Genomic DNA, 25,097 nt, shown 5'->3' with positions numbered 1-25,097 from the left:
AAAAAAAAAAATGGGGGGAAGCATGGACATATAAAGAAAATATGGGGATGTGGCTGTGCAGTTTATGACGTCATAAACCGCGAGAATTCTGAATGGAGTATATTGGGGGGGAGGGGTAGGGGTTTCAGAAAGGGGGAGAGTGAGAAAAGGGGAGATTGTTATTTTTTAAAATATTTTGGCAGTCTCTAGGCCAGTGGTTCTCAATTATTTTCTGTCATGCCCCCCCTAGGGGACAGAAATGTTTTCGCGCCCCTCCCCTAAATTGAAATACTATTGAAAACCTGCTAATATTTATTTATTTATCTGTACAAAACCACTGTATGAGTTTCTGGCATGAGCATTATGCATACAATCACCTTATTATCAAATTAGATAACAAAAAAAAATTTCAAAGTTCAGTTTATTACCTCAATTTGTAACATTTAAACAAGTCTCAGCCTGTGTGAATCTCAGGACAGAGAAACAAGAGCAAATGATTCACTGTCTGAGGTTTGCATTTCATTCAAAACATTTTTAAACTGTAAACATAGTTAAGGTGGTGTTTTTTTATTAGTATAGACCAATAGGCCTTATGTGATGTGATAACCAATAATTCATTAATGTTATTATCAGTCTACTTGCTTGATTTCTTTTTAAATAGCCTACAGAGACACTTGGAGACACGTGGACATTTATTTACTGCAAATTGCGGCCTTTCGCGCGGATATGACCATACACAAGCACACATCGCGCTTGCTAGCACTTAATATATATATATTTTTTTGGTCAGTTGGAAATCAAGGCAGCCCGCGTCCCCTCCCCCCCCCCCCACAACTCACGGCGCCCCCCAGGGGGGCGCGCCCCACAATTTGAGAAGCACTGCTCTAGGCACACCGTGGACCCATGGGTATGTTGGAACACATTTAAAAAGTGCATTTAGCATAATAACGTGACCTTTAAAATTTATTTTCCATCTTTTAGAGTTTTTCCCAGAGCTTACAATCGAAAGTGACTTTTGAAAGATAGATATCATCTGTTGTTCTCATGTTGCCTTCCCTGTCTCCTGGTAAGCTAGTAAATTAGAGCTATTCTGTCGTAGGCCTATATCCTTTTGGCTGTGCACTGCAAGCTTTCATCATAAATAAATAATAGTATGCTAAATTGTAGCCTAGCCACTAAAAATCACACTAAAAATCACGTTAAACATTTAAAATGTAAAAGAAATGTAAAAAAAAAAAGTCACAGAAACTGTTGTTCAAAGTGCATACTTCCGATATTAGTAGCGAAACCGACAGCGCATGAAGGCAGCACCAGTTGAGATAAAAAAGAGCCAGGTCAGACGGAGGCTGTGTGTGGACAGTTCAGCCCAGGTGAAAACATGGTGCAGCTGCACTGTTGGGGAGACAGCTCCAGTAGACAGTTCGGTCCGGAGAAAGCCCTGAGTCCGACAACCTGGACCTTCCCCGGGACCATCACCGACATCTGCTGCGGGGAACAGCATACCCTGTTCCTCACCCAGGGTAGAGGCGTATTATCATGCGGACATAACTCACAGGGACAACTTGGTCGAAATAAATGTAAAGATGGAAAGACACAAGGTAGGCAACTTGACAAAAAGAAGAAATATTCACATTACTAGTAGGATTATAGGACTACTACGTTAAAATAATTGGCGTAGGCCTAAGCAATAGTCTACATATCAAAACTAAGTTATAGATGACTTGTTTTATATCTTAGCTTAACTCTTTGGTAACAGAATGTTAAAGTTTCACCTCAGGAATAGGTGTCATCTGTTTTACTTTGGAGGATGATTGAAATAGGTTTTTTGGATCAATCGAAAGTAAATCATGGCCGCCAAAATGAATCTACGTAGGCTAGCTTATGTTATTGCTTTGAGTTGAGTTTCAGTTTCGGTTCTCTTTTTGTCAGTCCTGGCAACGAAAGTTAGCCTATCTGGAAAGCACTTCATTATGCGTTGAGTTCAATGTCAGTTGGGAAAGTTGGACATTTTTAGTCATAGTAGTGTGTTCACAGCTCGGATATGTTGGCTCCATTTGACGTTTAGTCTGAAAAACGGCAAACAAAAGTGTATGGACATAGACATATTAAAACTATTAGTTTACACCATTTACCATATTTCATTTTCAAATTTTACAATGTAGCCTACGCCTCCGTTCAAAATACCACACATTATCAGCTGGCAGTAACTTTACAAGCCATGATAGGGTTTGTAATTTAGGCTAATACAATACTGCTGTATTTAAGTTACTATGTTTAGATACATATTGTTACACTTTAAATCTGAACTGATGTAAACTGTGTGTGTGTATCTTTGTGATTCAGTGTCTGTCTCTTTCGTCCCTCATAAGGTCGTGTGGAGGGGCTGAGGGATGTGGTGTCGATGGCTTGTGGTCAGGACCACTGTCTAGCTGTGTGCAAATCTGGAATGGTTTTCTGTTGGGGGGCACATGACAATGGACAGCTCGGATTAGAGCCCCATCTGCTGTGCAACAGTCACAGACCAAGGCAAGATCTCAGTGTGGATTAAATAATATGACCAATCATATGATATGAGCTAAGCGTTGTTTATTTATTGTTTAAACCTTTTCATACACATGTTCATCAACATGCAGTCGGGTGCTGATACCACTGCTAATACCGGTGATTCAAGTTGCTTGTGGAAACTACCACTCCCTGGCATTGACTGAAGGTAAGGCAGTGTGCCAAATCAAGCTGTTCTATTCCCCACACAGGCATAGTGCAAAGAAGATGTTCTTTAAAGAAGCAGGAAAAGACAAACAGTATATCGATCCTAAGAGATCATCTTGGCAAATAATTAATATTTCATGCAACTTAATTCCACCACTTTGGCACATGGCAACACTGATCATGCTTGTGTTAAGATGTGAATATACAGTAGACATGTCCACACTCCCCTGACCATTTACTCAAGACCAATGTTACCGTAAAAGAAGACCTCTTTTTGTAGCTGTGTACGTCTGGCGTTCGAGTACCTCGCCAATCGTTCATCCGATCTACTTTGCGGGTGTATTATAAGGATGGGAGTCAGGTGCCGAGTACGCACTTATTTGGATCAAGGGTTTTGTAGAAAACGGCGAATAACCCGGTTAGGCCAGCTGCTACCGTAATAGCACGAAAAGACATGCATCAAAATCTAAGCGGTGGCACAGGCTTGTATTGAAAGGGCTGTAGTACATCATATAATCTCCATATGTGTTTCCCTGTGGAATGGATGGGTATACAGAAGAATTTTCTAGAAAATGCTTTACCCAATAAAATACCATTATTTCTGTGTTTCATGTGAAAATGACATTGTTGAATGAGATAAACATTTGCTGATTATAACATTAAAGGATAAGTAAGTGTTATGACCCTTTTAGCTAACTTCCTGTCAGTGTCTGCAGTTAGCGGTCCCCTCCCTCGTCCCTACGTCACCACCATATGAACACACAGCCGTCTTCGTCAGATAGTGCCGCGATGGAGAGCCATGTCATCGTTCAGAGGCACAGAGACCCGCCTCTTTATAGCGCTCTGTCTTCTGATTGGATCAAAACGAGCGGGATTCTCAAATTGTATCTGGCAATTACTTCAAAGCTGAAGGACTGGGAGACCTCTGTTATGAACGGGCGATACTGTTTAAGTGATTGCTCTATGAATATAAAGTGATTTTAATACGTATATTAACAAAAAATATCACTTACTTCTCCTTTAATAAGCTGAAAGGAAAAGTTAGATATATATTTTACATTTATCTGAAAAAGTGTACAGAGTCCCTGCTTACAGTGATTCAAGTTTTTTTTCTCCACTTCTTTTCACTTTCCAGGAGGAGATGTCTTCTCGTGGGGTCGGAACAGTCATGGTCAGCTGGGCCTGGGGAAGGATCTGCCCCTTACCCATAAACCCTTGCTGGTGACCGCTCTGACTGGCGTCGCTGTGAGCCAGATATCAGCCGGAGCGACCCACACTCTGTTCCTCACACTCCCAGGCCTGGTGTACTGCTGTGGGGCAAATAAATCTGGCCAACTGGGGCTCAACAGGGTGGATGAGAAGGGTATAAAATAAGATACTTGAAGACAATCAAAAACTCACTTGTTCACATTTGACAAGCAGCGGGATTTTATTCATTGGTTATTATTATCAAACTGAAAGGTAGGAATGAATAGAATAATTAATTATAAGTAATAGTATGAATACAGTGTTGATCTAGGTAACAGTCCAGTTTGTGCCTTACAGTTATATTCAATTGACAATATACTGTATGAACGTTATTTTGTAAGAAAATATAGATAATGTCAAGTAACATCAATACAGACTGAACTGATGTAAGAAGTGATTATATTACTTTGGTTAACGTTTTTTCAAATTGAACAAGTACACAGTATTTCCAGTTATCACCTTGTAAAATGGGTTCAAATAATTTTTCATCACGCTGCAAACTACCTACTATTTCATCTAGGTGCTTAGACAAGTCTTTCAGGGAGGGAAGAAAGTGATCACTAACTGTGTCAAATGTATTGATCGTACAACTGAGGCACAAGCTGGGGCATTGCACCTCACCTCATCCTCCTGAGCATGTGTTTCATCTTTATATGTTGCATCAATTTGCCCATATATAATTTTTCATTTCCTTTCATCCTCAACAGGCAGGTTTAATATCTGCATGGTACCTGCCCTCAGACCTCTGGGTGTCTCATTTATAAGCTGTGGAGAGGCACATACTGCTGTGCTAACAAAGGTATAAAACTGCATATGCTGGCTTGATTTACAGGATGCAACAACATAATCAAATAGTAAAGATGCTTTAGGTCTTAAGTTTTTGTGATATTATGTGATGCTGTGATTTATAGAACGGCGAGGTTTTCACTTTTGGTGAGGGGAACCACGGTCAACTCGGCCACAACTCTAACGCTAATGAAGTGAGACCCAGACTGCTCGGCGGTCTTGACGGACCTGCCTCACAGATTACATGTGGCAGGTAAAAACTAGGAGGGTTGTAATTTAAATGGTAGTCAAACTTAATTTGGGCTTTTTAGGGTGACACGATCATAAAACGCTTCATATACTGTATATGACTTGACATCTAATTGAATCCACAATTTTCTACTTGTCTGTTAGACGTCACACTCTGGTGTTGAGCTCTTCTGGCCAACTGTGGGCTTTTGGAGACGGAGCCAAAGGTCAAATTGGGAATGGACAACAAAAAGGGAGTTTGTATCCCACTCAGGTACAACTTCCATGGACCGCTGAAGGTGCAGAAGCCATACCCAAAGGTATTTTTGACTGAGGACTTAAACTTATATTTATCCCATTAAGTAATGAAAGAACTCCTGAAGAGAGCACTTCCTCATCTGTAGCAGTGACATGGCTTCCAGAGAAGATGAACATTTTAAATGAACATGTCTCTTCTTCTTGGACAGCTTATGAGAACAGTAACAGCACTTCAAATATAAAGTGAAAGGATATCCAAATACTGTACATTGATTGAAAAAGGAACTCCTTCCCGTTCAGGGAGGAGGTTGGTGTAAGACTAGCATATTTAAATGTAATCTATCAATGGGTTTTTGTTTCCTTATGCAGACTTGAAAATCTCGGCTGGGTGGAATACAAACTTCTGCTACTCTTCATCTGCACCAGTAAGTGTGGATCAGCTTTTTAAAAACTAATTGTTACAGTTTTCTTACACAAAAATTTTAATTGTATTTTTGAAATGAGTTTCATCTGTCTGGATTTAATGTCCAATTGTATCAAACATTTGTCAAGTTCATCAAGTTTGCTGGCTTTATATTTATATTTAAGTTATGTCTTTTTAAGAGCTCACAGCGGGGACAGATAATCGGGCGGCTTGACGAGACCAAACTGCAAAGATGTCTGTCATTGAGGGACGCCAGCCCGGAAAAAACAAAGTATTCTTTTCCCCCCTAACTGTCTTATGGTCGTGATTATGTAACTGCACATGTGAAAGTCTCATATGCAGCAACAACATCCGTTGTAACGAGCCTAATTTTTTTTCTGTTTTTTCAACAGAGAGATTTTATTTTCGATGATTTTGACAAGTTCAAGTCTTGTTGCAAGTTTCACGAAAGCTGAGTGAGTCCCCTTTTCTGTTTGTTTCTCTAAGATAATGAAAGTAGGTTTATCCTAATATCATCTACCCATATTATTGGTGAAGCTACTGTAGTGAGAAAATCAAGCAAACAGTGATATGTTGTATAGCATCAGGTTTATTTTCAATCAAGATAGCAAGAAGACTCCGGAGTGGTCACTAGTTCCAACACACGTGGGTATGTTACAAGGAGTGACAACATGTCCCTTAAATCATGAGCTATTTAAGGACATCGTAGGGACAGGAAGGAGACAGGTAAGGCTGGGTGGGGGGAAGGAGGGGGAGACAGGTTGGGAGGCAGACAGGTTTGAGATATACATTCATATTATAATCGTGGGTGGGGCAGGCTGACCTAGAACAGCAGGAGGCTGTCTGCAGGAACATTGTCACCTTTCAAATGTATAGTCAGGCTGGCTACTCTCCACACGGGAGATTGAGGGGGGATGGTGGGGGGGGAGAGAGAGAGGCCCGTCTGAGTGGTTTGTTGGAAAACACATTCAATATATATATATATATCATTGCACTAAGGTCTATACAAGATATTCCAACATTTGAGTCCAGAGATATCAAAATCTGCTACCACACTACTTTGTTATAATGCTTTGCTTTCGATGTCAGCGGGCCTCCACCAGACCCAGGCGCCATGACTGTGGACCTTGAGGCAGCAAGCCGGGCTTTTGACCAGATGTTTGCAATACCATGGATCAAACAAACAGTTAAGAACACAACCCTTTAATCATTGTCATGCATCACTGAGATCGTTGTTTGAGATGAAATGGCAAAAGCAGTTCCTCTGTTACGTGCAATTGTTTTGGGCATAGAGATTTTGTACAGTAGCGGCTCTTAATTTATATGTCCATGCTGCGTACATTTTTTTTTTATCTCATAGAGTTCTTTTCCACCCAGGTAAAATTTGACGTCCTGATTGGGTTGCTTGACCCTTCAAAAAAGGACCTGAAATCACCGGAGATCTTCCTTCTTCTGCTGACGTGTCCCTTTTTCCAAGAGGACTCTAGCGTTATGAATGGGTCGTTACTGTTGGCTGCCATTATCACAGAGCTGAATGAGAAGAGTCTGGAAACACTAAGTAAACAGCTACAGCAGACTTATGGGGAGACATTTAATGATCCCTGAGCTTATTGTAAATATCACAACAAATAAGATATTGAATATTCTGAGTGGCCTGGCAAATTGACACATTTGTGAGTCAGTGATTCTGGAGAATGCTTGTTGTCAAAATCACTTTTTGTCAAAATCAGTGAATCTCCTCACAATCCTTTACCTGTCCTTTCTTTGTGTGCGCTGAAAAAGATTAAGTGTTAAGACACAGCCTAGGCCCTGTAAACAGACATGTTGCTAGCTACGATGTGCCCCCTCTGTTTACATACCCTTTTTTACATGCCAGTTTACAGAGCCTAGACTGTGTATTAACACACCATTTTTTCAGTGTACATAACTGTTACTAGAATTATTTCATCAAACTACCCGAGTGTTTGAATAATTGAAACTGAGTCAGGCCTTCTTGGAAGCAGGTGAAATTTACTTGCAAACAGCATACAAGGGAATCAACAATGTACCTGGCTTGATACATGGTTGAATACAAAGAAATGAACAGTGTACATGGATTATATGTCCGAGAAATGTGTAGGCGTATACACTCGGTTTGTGTGTCCAGCCCGTTTTGCTGGCGAAAGCAGAAACATTTTTAATTAGGCAGATAACAGGATATGGGAAATTTAGGGAGTCTTTTCTCCTCAACTATTGTGCACATGAATGCGTCATACCTCTGTATGTGCCAAAATCTTATTAGGCAGTTTCTTCTTCAAGGCTAAACAACAACTTGTAGCAAAACACTTTGGAGTTCTTTAAGTTTACTGGGACAAAGTTCAACAGCCAGAAAGCATGTATTGTGCATTAAAATATTATACAATAAAGCAAATTAAATTCTGTTAACAATAACGGTACTGATATGTAGTTGATCGCGAGGGGATATTCACAGATTTTGGCAAAAGTGATTTTGACAAAAAGTGATCTCCAGAATCGTTGACTCCACCTTTTTAAGTTTACATTTTATATTCCCGTTGATGTATAGTTTTCACGCAACCTATTCCAATCACATTTAAAAATGTACAATCCAAAACTAGACGTATTACTCAGGAAGGCCTTTTTAATAAATTTAAAACTGTGTGTTTGTTGTTCTGCAGAAGGCTGGTGGTCGTCCCTGACACCCCCCATGCTAACGAAGCACATCATGGTGTTCAAGAATGCCCTGGCCTTCCTGTTAAAAAATGGCCTCTTGGTAACTCACAACCCGGGAGTCAAATACCTGCTGGAAGCCCTCAAGCTGCTCTACAAAGTCAGTCATTTGTGTTTTTATTTGTCATACTTCATGGGTGTATTGCCAGATCTATTATGGTTTTTGAATTTGGGACTTTTATCCATTGATGGTCTGATAACTGAATGAAAACTATATATATTTTATGTAATGTGTGTAGCCCGTTCTTTGTTTTGTTTCTGTAATTATGAATATTTCCACAGGCAAACAAATCAGGAAGGTTCTACAAAGTCCCATTGAGCACCTTTTATTTGGAGGAAGAAGTCCTTGCTAATGTGGATCCCCACGCGGACGCCAATCTTTGGTGGAAACATTCTGTAGTGGAGGTAAAAACTTACAGTACGTTGATATGATAATACTATGTTAAAGTGTTACTGTGGAACAATTTTTCTGTCTGTCCTGAATAGTTTTAATTTCCTGTTAATTGCTGAAATGATCACCTTTTTTTTTTTAAATAAAAGGATGACGACGAGACACCTGCCATTTTCTGCCGCTACCCATTCGTGTTCACTCTGGTTTCGAAGGTGGCAGTCTTTAACATCGTTGCATCCATAGTGAAGGTACAGTATTAAGAACAGAGAGTTTGTTAACTCTTTGCCAAAGGTCTACATTAATGCTATAACACAATAATACTGCAGTTTCTTTATTTGAGCATCTTTCTCATGTACTGTATTACAGTAGCCAATTATTACTTGCGATCTATTATGAGATGTTTTTAAAAATGAGCGGTTTTGTATTTACAGGAAACGCATCGCTTCGCTCACACATGGGCTTTGGCATGCCCTGATGTATTTCTAGGAGACTCAGCTCCGGCCCCGGTCTTCCAGCTCACTCTGAGACGAAACCACCTGGTCGAGGACACCTTCAGACAGCTCGCTGCAGCCGAGGACTGCGCCTTTAAAAGGGATCTTTTGGTAAGCAAGTCATTGAAACCTTGTCGCTTTAGTGTTCTGAGGTCAATTTGATAGCTTTTGTCTTTTTATTACTTAATTCCAGATTAATTAAAGGGTTACTTACTCAACTTACTCAACTAATTAATTATCATTTTATGTTTAGACAATGTTGCCATAGTTGGTTTCACCACAAGTTGCACCTAACCAATTAAAAAATGTTGCTAAAATTTCGGTGTGAAAAAGTAAAATATTTTATAGATGGCTAGGATAATAAGCAAGCTACATCCATACAAATGTATTCACAGCATTGTTGTTCAAGTGATTGAAAAAGATGGTATAGGATTGGTATCAGTATTGACAGATCGATACTCACGTTGCAATATCAGTATCGGACATGAAAAGTCGTATTATGCCATCCCTGATATTGAGATTTTTAGGTTCCTGGTAGGGGTAGAACTTCAACAGCAATAGATCCTTCAATTCCCATAATGCAACCCAAGACTGACGAGTAGCCATAGACATAACTTAATGTGTAAAATCGGTTTGAGTGTCCTTTGATTTGCTTTGGTGAAGCTTTAATAAAGGAAAATCTAAAACAATAGTTTATTTTATTTGAGTATGAGTATTTAGTAAAAACTAAATTTGATAGACTGAAGCATTCTCTAGATAGAGGCAACTAGAGTCGTGAAGGTGAACTGTAAGAATTAGCCATTCCAAATTGGGAGGTGACAATTTGTTACAAGCATCAGGTGGTGACAATTTGTTACAAGCATCAAATGTCACTGCCATTAGAACTGAAAGTAATTCAGTTTGTGTTAAAGGACACTGGGGGATATTTAGAAAACATATTATTCTGTACTTCCTAGGTGCAATTTGTGGATGACAGGAAGGTGACGAATGTCAACAAGAAGGACCTCTTCCTGCATCTATTTGATGAGCTGATGGCTCCCAAGTCTAAAATGTTCATGTACAACGAGAGCAAGACTCTGGCCTGGTTCCCTCCCATGGTAAGACTGTTTCATTAAAAATAAAATGATGCTTCCTATTCCTTAATTCTTGCATGTACAATTCAAATTATACTTTTTTGTAAGCACTAATTAAAACCCTCGACTAACAGGAACCTTGAACTGTACACCCATGCATATGTTGACTTCATTGAATTGGCCAATTTGTGGCTATACAAAACATTTATAGGTTTATCGTACATCTTGTTGAAACATGTTTCAAGTTAAAGCAGCACATGATTACCCTGTGGGAAATTAGAATGGTTTTGAACTGAACTGAATCCTAATCATGTCTTTTTTTTTGTTATCAACCAAACAGTCAAAAGTGGAGGAGAAGACTTACTTCCTGTTTGGTGTTCTGTGTGGCCTGGCTCTATACAACCACAACATTATCCAGCTGCCCATGCCGCTGGTTCTCTTCAAGAAGCTGCTGCGCGTCAAGCCCTCACTGGACGACATGAAGGAGTTTGATCCTGTAATGGCAGAGTAAGAGTTGAAAAACACAACACAGAGCAGCTTTGCAGTTTCTCTGCACTTGTGTTGGTGGCGCTCTTTCAATTTATAGCTATTCTTCAGTCACCTGGATGAACAACAGTTATATGGTCAGTTTTTCTAAATGGATCTTTTCCCATTTGTCTTCAGGTCTTTGCGGTGCATCCTGGAGGACTACACTCCTGAAGTGGTCGAAAGCCTGGAGACTACATACACTGTAGGTGTAGCCTACTAAAGCTAGAATGATGACAGTGTTAGTTCATTATACAACAACTACTTGGGGCTGCAATATTACAACTGTATTATTGTTTGTTACAGGTGACCTGGGATGGAGAGAAAGTTGAGCTTGATCCGAAAGAAACTGGAAAAGGTGTCACAGCTTCAAATAAGTATGTTTAAACAAAATGACTGTGTGTAACACAGAACAGTAGATATTTAGAATCTGCCTCACCACCTTTAAGATGTATTACATGTCTGTCTGTGTTACTGATATTCCCAACATACTACAGAGACTAGTACTGGTAATGTAGGGGAAAATCAGCCTTTATAGAATATTTTTGGACAGTGTCAGCGCTGCAGGTTGAAGTTGCTAGTGTCATTTTGAATTATTTTTCCGAACAGGAAAGATTTTGTCTCCACATTTGTCAACTATGCCTTCAACAAATCAGTGGAGCGAGTATATGAAGCGTTCAAGAGAGGCTTCTTCAAGGTGTGTGAAATGAAAGTGGTGGACCTGTTCCAGCCCGAGGAGCTGCAGGCAGTGATGGTGGGCCAAGAAAACTACGACTGGGAGGTGTTCAAGCAGGTCTGTTGGAAACTGGGAAAAGGTTTTAAATATAGTTTCTGAAATGTTGATAATGAAATTAATCTTTACACACTCAATTAAAATTCATATGGTCTGAACTCTGGGTTAATAGATTATTTTAAAGAAATACAACAGTGTTCCCCAAAGATGACCAGTTTTTCCAATTATAAGACAATATGCCCTATGTTACATTTCTCTCAACAGTGTTCCAATGCACATCATATGTTTTCAGATCGCCAGATAATTGAAATCTAAGCTATGTGTACTTATTTTGGTTTGATTAAGTGCTGGTTTGGTAGTCACACAAGACCTATGCAAATGCCAGACAAAAAAACACATTCAGATCAGTAACTGATACTGTAACATAAACATAGGAAATAAAATGTAACACTTGTCTTATTGTATAAAGTCAAGTTTGGTAGTTGGCAACCTGGGGGGTTATGCCCCTCTCCAAAGGTTTTGTCTAATATCTGCTTTTATTTGAAATATTGATAATACTTAATTATGTTGGGGCGACTGTGGCTCAGGTGGTTAAGCGGGTTGGCCAATGATCCTAGGGTTGGCGGTTCGATCCCCGCCCGGCCACTTGTGTCATGGTCGTTGTGTCCCTGGGCAAGACACTTCACCCACCTTGCCTCGTGTGAATGTGTATGACTGCTGTATGTTTGAGGTGGTGGTCGGAGGGGCCGATGGCGCTGAATGGCAGCCTCGCTTCTGTCAGTCTGCCCCAGGGCAACTGTGGCTACTATCGTAGTTTACCACCACCGGTATGACTGTGTGTGAACGTATTGAACCTGGAACCCTGTAAAGCGCTTTGAGTACCAAAGAAAAGCGCTATATAAATCCAAGTTTAATAATAAATAATAATAATAATAGATCTCTAAATGATACCATCATTGAGAAGTTAAGGGAAAAAGGCAAACCTGCTAACATCACTTGGCATCTGAAATTTGTCTTAAGAAGTATCTGTTAGATAATTGCAATTGAGTATAGTGTAAAAGATTTGTCTCTGAAATGTGGTGTAGTAGAAGTAATAAGTGGCATTAAATGGAAATATTCAAGTGAAGTACAAAAACATGAAAGCTGTACATCAGTAAATAGTTGCTTTCCAACGCTGGATATAGTTTGCTGTCACTGGGATAAAAGGTGTTAAAACACTAGCGGTTAGCATAGACCTCAAATGTAATGTTACAATTTCTACTTATATTTCTTGATTTTAATTTGGACCAACAGAATACGGTTTACGAAGGAGAATACCTACCTGAGCATCCAACCATCGTTACCTTCTGGGAGGTGTTTGAGAAACTGACAGAAGAGGAAAAGAAGAAATTCTTTTGTAAGTGTGTATGTTATTTTGCTCATAATCATTGCTAAGGTTAAAAATGCAGATGTGTTTTTTTTTGGGTATTCTTGAAGGTTTTCTACAATTCTTTTAAGATGATCCGACAATTTGGCATCTCTCGTCTCATCCCTTTTTTTTTGCGGCAGTGTTCCTCACAGGCTGTGCCCGTGTACCCTTCACGGGTATGAAGAGTGTCGAGATGAGAGTCGCTGTCTTGCCTGACGCCACTGAAATCCATTTGCCAGAATCCCTCACATGTCATTGTCTGTTATTGCTGCCCATCTACCAGAGATACCCAGTGGAGAGGACAATGCACACCAGGCTGCTGCAGGCTATTAATCACAACAGAGGCTTCTGGAAAGACAACATTGCAGGCTGAGGTTACGTAGGCTTCATTAAAAACCTCCACAAGAGCCATAGTATTTTTTTAAGTCATGAAGGGACCAGACAGAGATCAATGTCTTTTAGGAACTTGATGTTTGATGATGGCTTTGAAGTCTTGTTTGATAGTTGTTTTTTTATTCAAACATTCTGTTGTCAAATCTGATGAGAGCGAAGGAAGTGTTGCAAAGAATCAGAAGCAGATATGCCCACACAGCAGAAAAAAAATGGAAATGCAACAAATGCATCCAAGTCCTAACACACATCAATAGGGCCATGATTCAAAGGTCAAATCATCGTGACATTCTTAGCTTAGTATTCTCTCTGCTCAGGTTGTACAAGCTTAGAACTATGAGCAAATATTTTATGCCGTCATAAAAATACAAAAGTGTTTTTAATTAAATGGATGGTTAACTGTCTTTCCCTTTTTATCTAAATCACCTAATAAATGAATATATTTCTTTTTTTAAACTTTCCATTTTTAAAATGAGGTAATTTTAAAAATATGTTTTATAGGTCACCTGTAGTCCAAAATGCACTTAGTTGTGTTTTCTGAACAGAAATGTGAGTCCACAGCATGTCTAGAGATTCCCAAATAAGGAAATAAGTAAACCCCTCTTTTCATTCTCGTTCCAACTTTCTGAAATGATGTTTCTTAATGCGAGTCAGATTTTTCTCTTCCCCAATTACAATGTCAGAATCAGGGAAAACTCTTTTTCCATTAATTTTTCTGTATGCTGCCAATAAATCTTTTCTTTCCGACTATCTCCTGCTAAATTATTCTTATAGATATAGTAAATTATGGAATAGTCTAATGTAGTGGGGACCGACGGGGGGCACTGAGTCTTAGCATATGGATTTAAATACACTTAAAGAAAAGCAACATAACAAAAAACAAATGAATAAATAAAAAAATATCTTAACCATTAAATATGTTGTATATGTCCCTTGGTAGCTTGGGGCCCAAGGCAATTGTAATGGAAACTCTGCCTCTGCCCTCCGTATATATGTGAGCACCAAAATGGCATTCACTTTTACAAAATACTTTTCATGATTTTGTAGTTTTACAGCAGACCTTATATCCACATCAATAAGCTAAAATTATTGAATTATAAAGTGGAATTCATAGTTGGCAATGATTCATACCGCCTTCCCCTCCATAAGTGATCGATTATCAGTCATATCAGACAAAGTTTCATATTTAAAAAAATAATCACATGTATAACAATGAGTATCCAGAACATAAAAAATAAAGCACTTCAGCAACTCTATCAGTAAGAATTCTTTATTTTTCACATCAGTCATATCATTTCAGTGGCTTGATTTAATAGGCTGTATGCTTTCAGCCTACTTAGATGATCAACAAAAAAACAAAAACAAAGATGTTTGCTACATTGAATTGGTCATTTCTAATGAGATGCTGCAAATCAGGACCCATATTCAAATCAGCACTTTTCAAGATATTCAGAAACATTTTTTATTGGCACCTCAGTTGACTGATATAAGCGTTTCAGAATTCATCAATAATACGTTTCATTGGCAGAAAATGCTAAATTCCTGAATTTTGAATAGTTTCCTGAATTAATTTTACATGAATATGAATCATACTCTGGTTTGAGTTAACCTTGGCTACATGAAGAAAAAGCAAAACAGCATATTTCATAGTGACATTAGATGATGTACGAGCACATTAACGCACAAAAAAAGCATTTGATATTAAAACATTTCAAGTATCTCAAGGAGACTAGAACAATTTTCACAGATCAAACCATCTCATCCCTTCCTTTATTCCATCTTACTTTAAATATGAAAAGCAATTAATAATTTAGTTGTTTTTTAAAAGGATATCAAAGTCAACTCAACATTGTGAGGTCTACACCCTTAATGTGGCTTACAGTTTGTAGTCCAGAGTTGTCAGGCAGCAAAAGCCCATACAAAAAGATTACACGGATAAAAATGCAGGTGGAAATACATCCACACTAACACACCAGTTGGATAATCCTCCTTCCACGTCCAGTGTTGACGGCTACTTTCTCAGCCATGAAACCAACATTAAGATCTCCAGTCAAACATCGAATCGGAGCCAGTTGATCTCTTTTGAACCTGAATTTGAGCTTTTTCTTTTTCATTGAATGGACGGGTTAGTGTGCTTCTCTCGTCTGTCGGCTCAGAAAAATCACATATGAAGATTACAGACAGCAAAACATCTGCAAAAATACTTTCTCTATACACAAACATACATGCTTAAATATTACTAAAAAACATAATTAAGGACATAGTATAGAAAAACAACTTAAAGCCAATTTGTTCTTGCTACAAATTATTTGAAGACATTACATAAAAAAGACAAGACGAAACAAAAAAAGGCATTCGTTATGACAAGGGGGCTGTGCTGTGAGAGAAAGGGCAGTGATTCCTCCATTCTTCTCTTTATCGTCTTGTAGCATGTGTTGTTTTGCTCCATGCACACATGGATTGAGTCTTGTGGAAGTGCAGTTCTGTATTTATGTCTAGGTAGTGATGGGATGTCGTCCAGACGACTGCGGCCATTGCGTGTTTCATCCAAGTCCAGCTTCTTTGACGTATATACGTGTGCGTTTGTTCGAGTGTTTTTTCATGGGGTTGAGATGGCTTTCGGACAGCAGAGTTCACTTTCTACACAATGTGTGTGCGTTCCAGGTTTTATCTTATGAGGTGATAGGTGAGCCAGTACATGAAGATGGGTTGTGCTGCTGCTATTGACATGGTGAGGTACATTCTTAGCTGGTTCCTGGCTCCTCGAACCAGCTGCCCCTCCGCCGCCGCCTCCGATAACAGCTTCAGACGCAGAGTGCGGATCTGAGGGGAGAGCCGTTAAAGATATTCTTCGATTAACTATTAAACAAACATGCATATGTGTCAAACTAAATCATCCACATGACTGTTGTCATGTTAATGTTTCATTTGCTTTGTAGATGTTACATGGGAGAGGACAACATATGTGCATAGGCTGAATTTTTTATGGATCGTCACATTTTTCCACCTTGGGACATTTCTTATATTTTCCATACGAGGAAGATAGAACAAAAAGCCATAAAAAATTAACATATCTGAAGGCAAAGCAAAGTTTCATTGAGGTCTATGAGGCCCCATTAGGACATGTGCCAGAGCTGAGAAGTATACATACAGTATCTCACAAAAGTGAGTACACCCCTAACATTTCTTCAAATATTTCATTATATCTTTCCATGCGACAACACTGAATAAATGACACTTTGATACAATGTCAAGTAGTCAGTGTACAGCTTGTATAACAGTGTAAATTTACTGTCCCCTCAAAATAACTCGACACACAGCCATTAATGTCTAAACTGTTGGCAACAAAAGTGAGTACACCCCTAAGAAAAAATTTCCAAATTGGGCCCAAAGTGTCAATATTTTGTTTTGCCATCATTATTTTCTAGCACTGCCTTAACCCTCTTGGGCATGTAGTTCACTAGAGCTTCACAGGTTGCAACTGGAACCCTCTTCCACCCATTCATGACGACATCAAGGAGCTGGTGGATATTAGAGTCCTTGCGCTCCTCCATCTCCCGTTTGAGGATGCCCCAAAGATGCTCAATAGGGTTTAAGACTGGTGACATGCTTGGCCAGTCCATAACCTTTACCCTCAGCTTCTTTAGCAAGCCAGTGGTCGTTTGGAGGGGTGTTTGGGGTCGTTATCATGTTGCAGTACTGCCCTGCGGCCCAGTTTATGAAGGGAGGGGATCATGCTCTGCTTCAGTATGTCACAGTACATGTTAGAATTCAATGAACTGTAGATCCCCAGTGCTGGCAGCACTCATGCAGCCCCAGACCATGACACTCCAACCACCATGCTTGACTCTAGGCAAGACACACTTGTCTTTGTACTCCTCACCTGGTTGCCGCTCCACACTCTTAACACCATCTGAACCAAATAAATGTATTTTGGTCTCATCAGACCACAGGACATGGTTGCAGTAATCCATGTCCGTAGTCTGTTTGTCTTCAGCAAACTTTTTGTGGGGTTTCTTGTGCATCATCTTTAGAATAGGCTTCCTTCTGGGATGACAGCCATGCAGACCAGTATGATGCAGAGTGCGGCGTATGGTCTGAGCACTGACAGGTTGACCCCCCACCCCTTCAAGCCCTTCAGCAATGCTGGCAGCACTCATACGTCTATTTTCCAAAGCCAACCTCTGTGTACGACGCTGACCACGTGCACTCAACCTTCGTAAACTGGGCCGCAGGGTGGTATTGCAACATGATAACGACCCCAAACACACCTCCAAGACGACCAGTGGCTTGCTAAAAAAGCTGAGGGTAAAGGTTATGGCCTGGCCAAGCCTGTCTCCAGACCTAAACCCTATTGAGCATCTTTGGGGCATCCTCAAACGGAAGGTGGAGGAGCGCAAGGTCTTTAATATCCACCAGCTCTGTGATGCTGTCATAAATGGGTGGAAGAGGGTTCCAGTTGCAACCTGTGACGCTCTAGTGAACTACATGCCCAAGAGGGTTAAGGCAGTGCTGGAAAATAATGGTGGTCACACAAAATATTTACACTTTGGGCCCAATTTGTAAATTTTTTCTAAGGGGTGTACTCACTTTTGTTGCCAGCAGTTTAGACATTAATGGCTGTGTGTCGAGTTATTTTGAGGGGACAGTAAATTTACACTGTTATACAAGCTGTACACTGACTACTTTACATTGTATCAAAGTGTCATTTATTCAGTGTTGTCCCATGGAAAGATATAAAGAAAAATGTGAAGAAATGTGAGGGGTGTACTCACTTTTGTGAGATACTGTACATACTGTTGACACTCACTTTAAATTTGTCGAGGATGCCAGGAAGGAATCATTCTTTCCAGCACATAGAGTAAATAACTATATGCAGTGCCAAGGAAACTTATACTGTTAAGTTAGTGCAGTAAACATCTGGTATATCTTTTGTGTCTGGAAGAAGTTGCTGGCAACCAGCAGGAATTTCATATTAGCTCAAAGTACTGAGGCAAGATTGTGTTATGTCTGCTACTAGCTGTCATTCCCCTCAATCATTCCATGTTATTTTAGCTAAAGCCATTGGATATTTATCAGTGTGTGGCAAGAAATAATGGAAAAAGGATTGCAAGTTCCCCACACACATTTACCTACCTATGGTTATGTTGTTATGCAGACCCTCGAGGCATTCTTTGTGTGGATTTGGGCAATAATACATTTTGATTGATCAATGATTAAGAGAATCAACTGTTAGTAGAAGGTGCCACTCACCATAAAGACAAAGATGGCAGCACAGCACCACAGTAAAGAGAGATAGTACGCTGGCTTCCCAAACAACAGCCCTGCAACCACTCCTATGATCATCCTAAACAAACAGAGAGAGGACACAAACACACAGTCAAAGGTTAGGGTAAACATCCACAGGCCCTTTGAGATGTTAAACTAAGAAAATCAACATAGAATTCAAGTCAAGATTGTCCTTAGAATCGTTCCACGGAAAACATTTCATTATAAATGAAAATACAAAATAATGAAAACTAGCAAGGAGGCAGCAGAAGGTGAGTTGGTGAGGAAACTGATGTGATGGTCTTTGGGATAGTTAATAATAAAATAATGTCTTATGTGTCAGTCTAATCTCAATTATAAAAAAGACAATAGTTCAGCTTTGTACAAGACCCAGTGAGGTCGGCTGTATAGATAAAGTCTCATCTCTATAGCCTCTAAGGTTGTAATGGTTCACTGTGTTGAGTTCAGACCCAAAACAGTGGTAGGCTTGGCGCCCAAGCCTGGTGCCTTTAGGGATAACACAAGGTTAAATAACTGCTCTCAGGAAGGGACGGGCACAATTGAATGGCAATACACTTGTGCTGCTGTCGTTGATCGAGCGTCACTAACTATTACTAAACAAGTCAAACCGGTCTCCTGAAATCTCCTTCTGCCTGAAGTCTGGAGAAGAATTTCCACCACAAACATAAAGACTTAATATAAGACAGATGCTGTACAAACCCGACATATTTGTAGCCAGAGAAGGCTAGCAGGTCTATGGTGGTGAGGTCGGTGTTAACGGTCACAAGGTAGAGAGACAGCAGGACAGCCAGGACCTCCATGATCAGCCACACCAACGCTGAGCTGGCCTGAACTCCCAGAAGCTCCGGGGAAAACCTGAAGGGTTGGACAAAATGATGCAGTCACCTTACTATACTGTATATATATAGTAGATAGAACACATGTATCTAATATTGACATCAGTGTGAGGTGGTCGCATTATTTTCTATTATCAAGCTGCAGTGATGTTTCATGATGATTCAAATTGTAGTACCATTTCACAATCCACTCATTAGATGTATAAAGTGAGATAAACTTCAGTAGCTGGGAATACATAGGCAGGCTATGCTGCAGATCATCAAATGAGTCTCAGAAGCAGCTGAGAGGAGCAGTCGATGGACTTGGCTGACCCTTGCTGGGCTCAGAAAGGTCCAAAAGTGTAACCCATTCAAGAATCCCTGCTCTCAACAACGTGTTGAATCTCAAGGCAGATTGGCTAAGGGACACGGGTTTGGGGTTGATCACCCTATAGCTGGCCGCCTCTGGGGAAGGTGCATGGTGTGAATGGCTGAAACTTCCAGTGAACAAGAGATACAAATGCTGATGTGTCCCCTCTTATCTGAGAAGAACACCCACATAAATACTCACTGGAAGTGCTCAGGATCTATTGGCACAAAGAATGAATAACATTCAAGTCCTGTGTTTACCGATTATTGAGACAATAACCTCTTAGGTGAACATTTGAATGATCATAACTCATTTGAATAGCTGGCCTTTTCCAAGCCTCTATCACGGTAATAATAAACATGGATGTATGTGTACTTGTTCTGCGTGCCGAGGGCCAGTCCAGCCACCAGGACGTATGTGATGAAGCCCATGGCGGGGATGTAAAGATCGGGGGCGTTCACATCAAAGCGCGGAGCCACAGGAATGTCCTGCTGGTAGCTCACCTCCCAGTTCTACAGCACACACAAAACACAGGATCCAACACTTGCAAAATCATTACCAAGACGGAAAATCTCAAATAAGTATTCAAACATCTGATTTATTGTTTAAACATTCAATGATAAAGATATGTGTAGGCTAAACAAAAAGAAAGAACAATGTAGGTCTTGATTACTGTTTAAATAAAAAGGAACTACAACAGCTTCAGGCAGAACTAGAAGCTGGTCTTAAGTCTTAACCTGGAGCCTGTAAGGTAGACTTCAGAGTAAATATGAACCCATTTCCACATGCAAAGGATTGCCTCTAACTCTGCAAAGTTGCAGATATATACGAGTAACGGACATTAAGGAAGGGTAACCAAACTGACCTTGTGCATGTAAGGAAAAACCAGAAGGCCCAGCTTCTTCCCCACGTACACTGTATCCACGGCAAAGTAGTATTTCAGTTTGGAAATTGGGATGAACCTGTCCAGCTGAGACATTCACGCACACAGACATACACACTTGTGTCATTTTGAGATGGGGTGTGTCATCTTTCAATATGGGGGAAATCATTTAAAGTGGCCTTTCTGTTCTTGGCCTGATGCATCACCGGGCTTTGGGGACTATTGTGAGGGAGCTTTTTTGCATAATTTCTAGATTTCTAGTTAGCAGAATCAGCCCAAAGAATATATATAATATCTTACATTCTTGTCCATCATTTCCCTTCCCTGGGACGCCAGTGAACTGCCATATGCCATGGCCAGGTTTGACATGGGGTCCGAGAGAATGGACTGGCCAGGATATCCTGCTGCTTGAGGTCCGGCTTGTTGGTTCCTGCCGACAAATACACAATAAAAATGTATCAATTGCGGGTAAACAAGGATAGGTGTGTTTATTTACTTCCCTAACAGGTCTGTATTGTAATGTGGAGGGCATGACGTGTTTGTTTGAAAAAGACAGGATTTCCTTGATGTAACATAGGACACATTCATAAAAAAAGCAATAAGATGACTTTGTGTCCTTCACAAAAATACAACTTTTCTAAACTGCAGGGGCATATGTTGATATAGAATCGACATGCTTTACATTGAGCTGCTGTGTCAACTAGGGGTGTGCACGTGTACACGTGTACACGAGTAACCGTTTAGTAAATCATAACCGTTTAGGAAAAATCAATAAACGAAAACCGTTTAAAAAAAAAAAAATCTTCAAATTTTAAATGTTCTTTTTTTCAAAGTTTTTAAATATGTTCTGGAGACACGCATTTATTGATTTTACATCACTAATAAACTACTTGGGGAGGATAAAAGCTAGTCTGCCCAATCTGTCTGTCCCTCGGCGTGTGTGTATAATGCAAACACACGCACACACACACGGGGAGGCGCCGTTCTCGGGCTCGACTCACAGCCACGGAAGAGTGATGAAAGATAACCTAAAGATTAAAGTTACCCGGTTGACGTGAACTACGCGCGTAAGTAGCCCGAACTTTATAACACCTGTTCAACCTGCATAAACGTGGACATGTAGAAAGCGATAGGCTATATTAATCAGGAAATTAATGAAGCACGATAATGACGGCGCACATGACAGGCGAACGCGTATGTGTGTGTGTGCGCTCGCCTACAGGACGGCGGGCGCACGAGGACAATGACGTCACGGTTAACCGTGTACACGAAAAAAATTCCGTCGTGTACACGGTTAGACATTTTTGTAAACGTTCACACCCCTAGTGTCAACAGTTTAATATTCTGGGCTCCCACCTGTTCCCTCTCTGTACAGGCGTGGCTCCACTTGTATCCTCAAACAGCTGGCTGCCTTCCGAACCCTCCCCGGAACTATTCCTCAGATGCATATCGGGCTCTGGATGAAAGAGAGGGAGTTGTTAGAGAGGGATACCAAACAAAGGAGTACATCTGAACCAAACTATTTGAGGGGTATTTATATTTAGTCAATTAAGCAAATACAAATGAATGCTTTAAGATTTGAAGCATGTGTGGCCTTGCTGGAGCTCAGATTTTTGTTAATAACTACAATGAAACATAACAGTGTTGGCATCACTAGGGAGTAGGGACACCTTATCTTTATTGGACTAACATGAATGTTGGTGACAGAGAGTATTCCCATTCAAAGTGCATATCTGTAGCAGCTTAAGTTAATTAAATATTGTGTACTTTCAACATGCCCATCAGTTTAAAAGACCTATTGTACAAAAATTAATTGACAAATTATGTGTGCAACTGTAAAAACACACAATTCCAGTGTGAATGCTCTGTGTCCAAAAGAAAGAGCTATTTTGGACTCCAATCCCTGAAGCACTATTAACTTTGACACACTTATCACAAGGGCAGATTACATCATCCTGAAGAGGCATTTACAGTTTTGTTAGCCTCTCTCTGTGATGCCTGAAGAAAATATGATGGGTAATAGCTTATACCACTCTAGAGAAAATAGATACTTTGGGCTAGGCGCAATTTTGCATAAAATATGACTTATTTGGTCCAGGCAAAAGTAAAAAGATTTTTAAAGTAGTCAAAATACACAACCAAAAAGCCAAATAATGTTAAACGTCTCAACGTGACCATATTGACATTGATTCGACATCATTGCAAAAGAGGGTCACCCCTGAATTGATCTCTCGGGTATAAATAAAGGTTAAATGAAATGAAAAAATATATCAGAAAATGCTATGGTGTGTGACGTTGTGTATGCGAGACATATTTTTTACATTAAAACAATAAATAGACTATTGCCTATACCAAGTACCTTGAGTTTTATTTCATTTTATTTTAGATGATTGAATCTGATGCATTTCAGACTTTGGATCTGCATAAACTGAATTCAATATGTCAAACCACACTCACGATTACTTTATATGGCAGTACAGTTCAACGATGTATTTTAATGCTTGAACTACTGAATACTTGTGGTTATAATTAATGTTTTATCTGTTGCTTTTAAATGTTATTTTTTTAACTCTTTCTGTTATTTGCTTTTTAGGGAGCCTATTGTTACATCTGGCCAAGGACTGCAGATGGAAACTAGCCTTCTGGCTAAATCTGGCATATTTACAGAAATGTTTATTAATATGCACTGTCCCTGTCAAATAAATAAATTAAATAAACAGCCTGTAAAACAAAAACTCACCCCGGAGTCACTACACAGAAACCTTGACAGAGGGTTGAGTACACTTTAACCAGCATCGCCTATGCAGCGTCAGGTGAAAGAGCTAATACGCATTGGTAACTTAGCCTACTTAGTATGTGTTTGTAAATAATTTACATGAAAGCTAACGGCTACACAAACCTGGTTTGTGTTTTCACGAGCTGTTGGGACGTGAGTTGTTAGCATCAACCGGCAGAAAACAGCGACGTCCAGTATTTTTCAAGAAAGCTAGCAAGTACAAAATGTGCTCGCGCAGCCAGTATGATACAATTGACAAGTTTGATCGATAACATCACGTACGTAACTTACGCTGTCTGAAGCCACTTTGACTCGCAGTATAATCCATTTGGACTAACTTGTTGGTGGCAGGTGAGCCAGGTAGTGAACAAACTCCACTGATACAGTTGCTGCTAGCTAGTTAGCAATGCTTCACTAGGAAAGGAAGTAAACGCTTGTCTTCTTCTGGTATTGTAGTTTCAATGACGGGTTACAAACCAATAAGAAAGGTGAATACCGCCACCTACTGCACGAAGGTGTAGGCTGCCATGGCTTCTCATGAGGATACCAAGGTTTACAGTTTTTTTCGATTGCTAAACCACAGTGGGCACAACTGGAACGACAAGTGCAAAACTCTAACAACACTATGCACAGCAGCGGTTCATGTGGCCCAAACTGTAGCTCGTTTTTCATTGCTTAAACACAATTTTCAAAACTCTACACACTTATCTCATGGCTTAACCACAGCCTGCACAACACTGTGGATTTCTAGCTCTTTGTTCAAATGCTAAAACACTAGTGGCACAACTGTAAACCACACATTCAAAACAGAATGGATTTCAGACTAGTGCATTTCAAACACTGCGGATTACAATTTCAACTGAAACAATATTTATCTTACGTGAGAATGACTGGTAAAAGTTAGTCACCCATAAGAAAATCACTTGAGTAAAAGTCTTACAATAGCCTTAATTAAATGTAGCCTCCTTCCATATCAAAAGTATGTGTCAGGTATTAAAATGTTTAATACAATTGAAACTATAATTCAATTGACTTTTATATACTGTAAATGTAAACTATTAATTTAACTTCCCCCTCTACTCTTCTCTCTCCCTCCTTTTACCCCTCGTCTCCCTCATATTCCTCAGATGCCATTCCAGACATAATAGATGCGTGAGCACCATTCGCCAAACTTGCCAGTGGACGAGGTGGCTGCGTCCATCATCATGGTGTTTGTTGAACTACATTGAATCCTTGCTGCGTGGTCTTGTTGGATACTATTACTCCCCGACTAGTAAATACTTTGTATTTTCATGAAAACGTTGCATAGTGTGCCTTTAAGTAGCTACTTTACACCACTGCATTTCACAAAATTTTCAAAAAACGCAACATATCAGTAGGTTATATGTAAAAAGGTTTTGTTTTGTAAAATAATGTTGTGTGTCTATAATGTTGTGTTTTGACCTTTAAATCAACATTATGAAGCAGTTGAATTAGCTCAACCCTTACTTTCAACATTAAAAATGTGCCTACTGCTTATAAATTACACATAAAAGTAGGAGACTTATTTTGAAATTATATTTCAGTAGGCTACATAGACTAATTGTTACCAAAC

The 25,097-nt window shown here is 39.8% G+C and overlaps 2 protein-coding genes across 3 annotated transcripts; one reads left to right on the top strand and one right to left on the bottom strand.

The window, feature by feature from the left end:
- Positions 1-1,306: 1,306 nt before the first annotated feature.
- LOC307248531 (putative E3 ubiquitin-protein ligase HERC4) lies at positions 1,307-13,604 on the top strand. Its single transcript, XM_080024939.1, has 23 exons — positions 1,307-1,577; positions 2,349-2,505; positions 2,613-2,689; positions 3,824-4,051; positions 4,644-4,735; positions 4,848-4,975; positions 5,116-5,270; positions 5,578-5,633; positions 5,812-5,903; positions 6,025-6,087; positions 6,722-6,818; positions 7,010-7,190; positions 8,308-8,459; positions 8,642-8,764; positions 8,900-8,998; positions 9,182-9,352; positions 10,198-10,338; positions 10,655-10,821; positions 10,978-11,044; positions 11,146-11,216; positions 11,449-11,632; positions 12,866-12,968; positions 13,121-13,604. The coding sequence occupies exons 1-23, from the start codon at positions 1,358-1,360 to the stop codon at positions 13,351-13,353; spliced, it is 3,057 nt and encodes a 1,018-aa protein (XP_079881065.1). The 5' UTR covers positions 1,307-1,357; the 3' UTR covers positions 13,354-13,604.
- Positions 13,605-14,636: 1,032 nt separating this feature from the next.
- Positions 14,637-23,929, bottom strand: yif1b (Yip1 interacting factor homolog B). 2 transcript variants are annotated; one of them, XM_080024941.1, is made up of 8 exons: positions 23,795-23,929; positions 22,084-22,183; positions 21,028-21,157; positions 20,710-20,814; positions 20,220-20,356; positions 19,359-19,514; positions 18,624-18,717; positions 14,637-16,193 (listed from the first exon to the last, which is right to left on the bottom strand). In XM_080024941.1, exons 1-8 carry the CDS (start codon positions 23,829-23,831, stop codon positions 16,038-16,040), a joined length of 915 nt encoding a protein of 304 aa, XP_079881067.1. In that variant the 5' UTR covers positions 23,832-23,929; the 3' UTR covers positions 14,637-16,037. The 2 variants fall into 2 exon arrangements, with proteins under 2 accessions (XP_079881067.1, XP_079881066.1); XM_080024940.1 differs by having other exon boundaries at positions 23,786-23,918.
- Between the last annotated feature and the right edge of the window lie 1,168 nt (positions 23,930-25,097).

The sequence above is a fragment of the Ammodytes marinus genome (assembly GCF_949987685.1).
Source record: "Ammodytes marinus genome assembly, chromosome: 3".
Classification (NCBI taxonomy): Eukaryota; Metazoa; Chordata; class Actinopteri; order Uranoscopiformes; family Ammodytidae; genus Ammodytes; species Ammodytes marinus.
The sequence above is the reverse complement of the archived record's forward strand: the minus strand, read 5'-3'. Positions and strand labels throughout refer to the sequence as shown.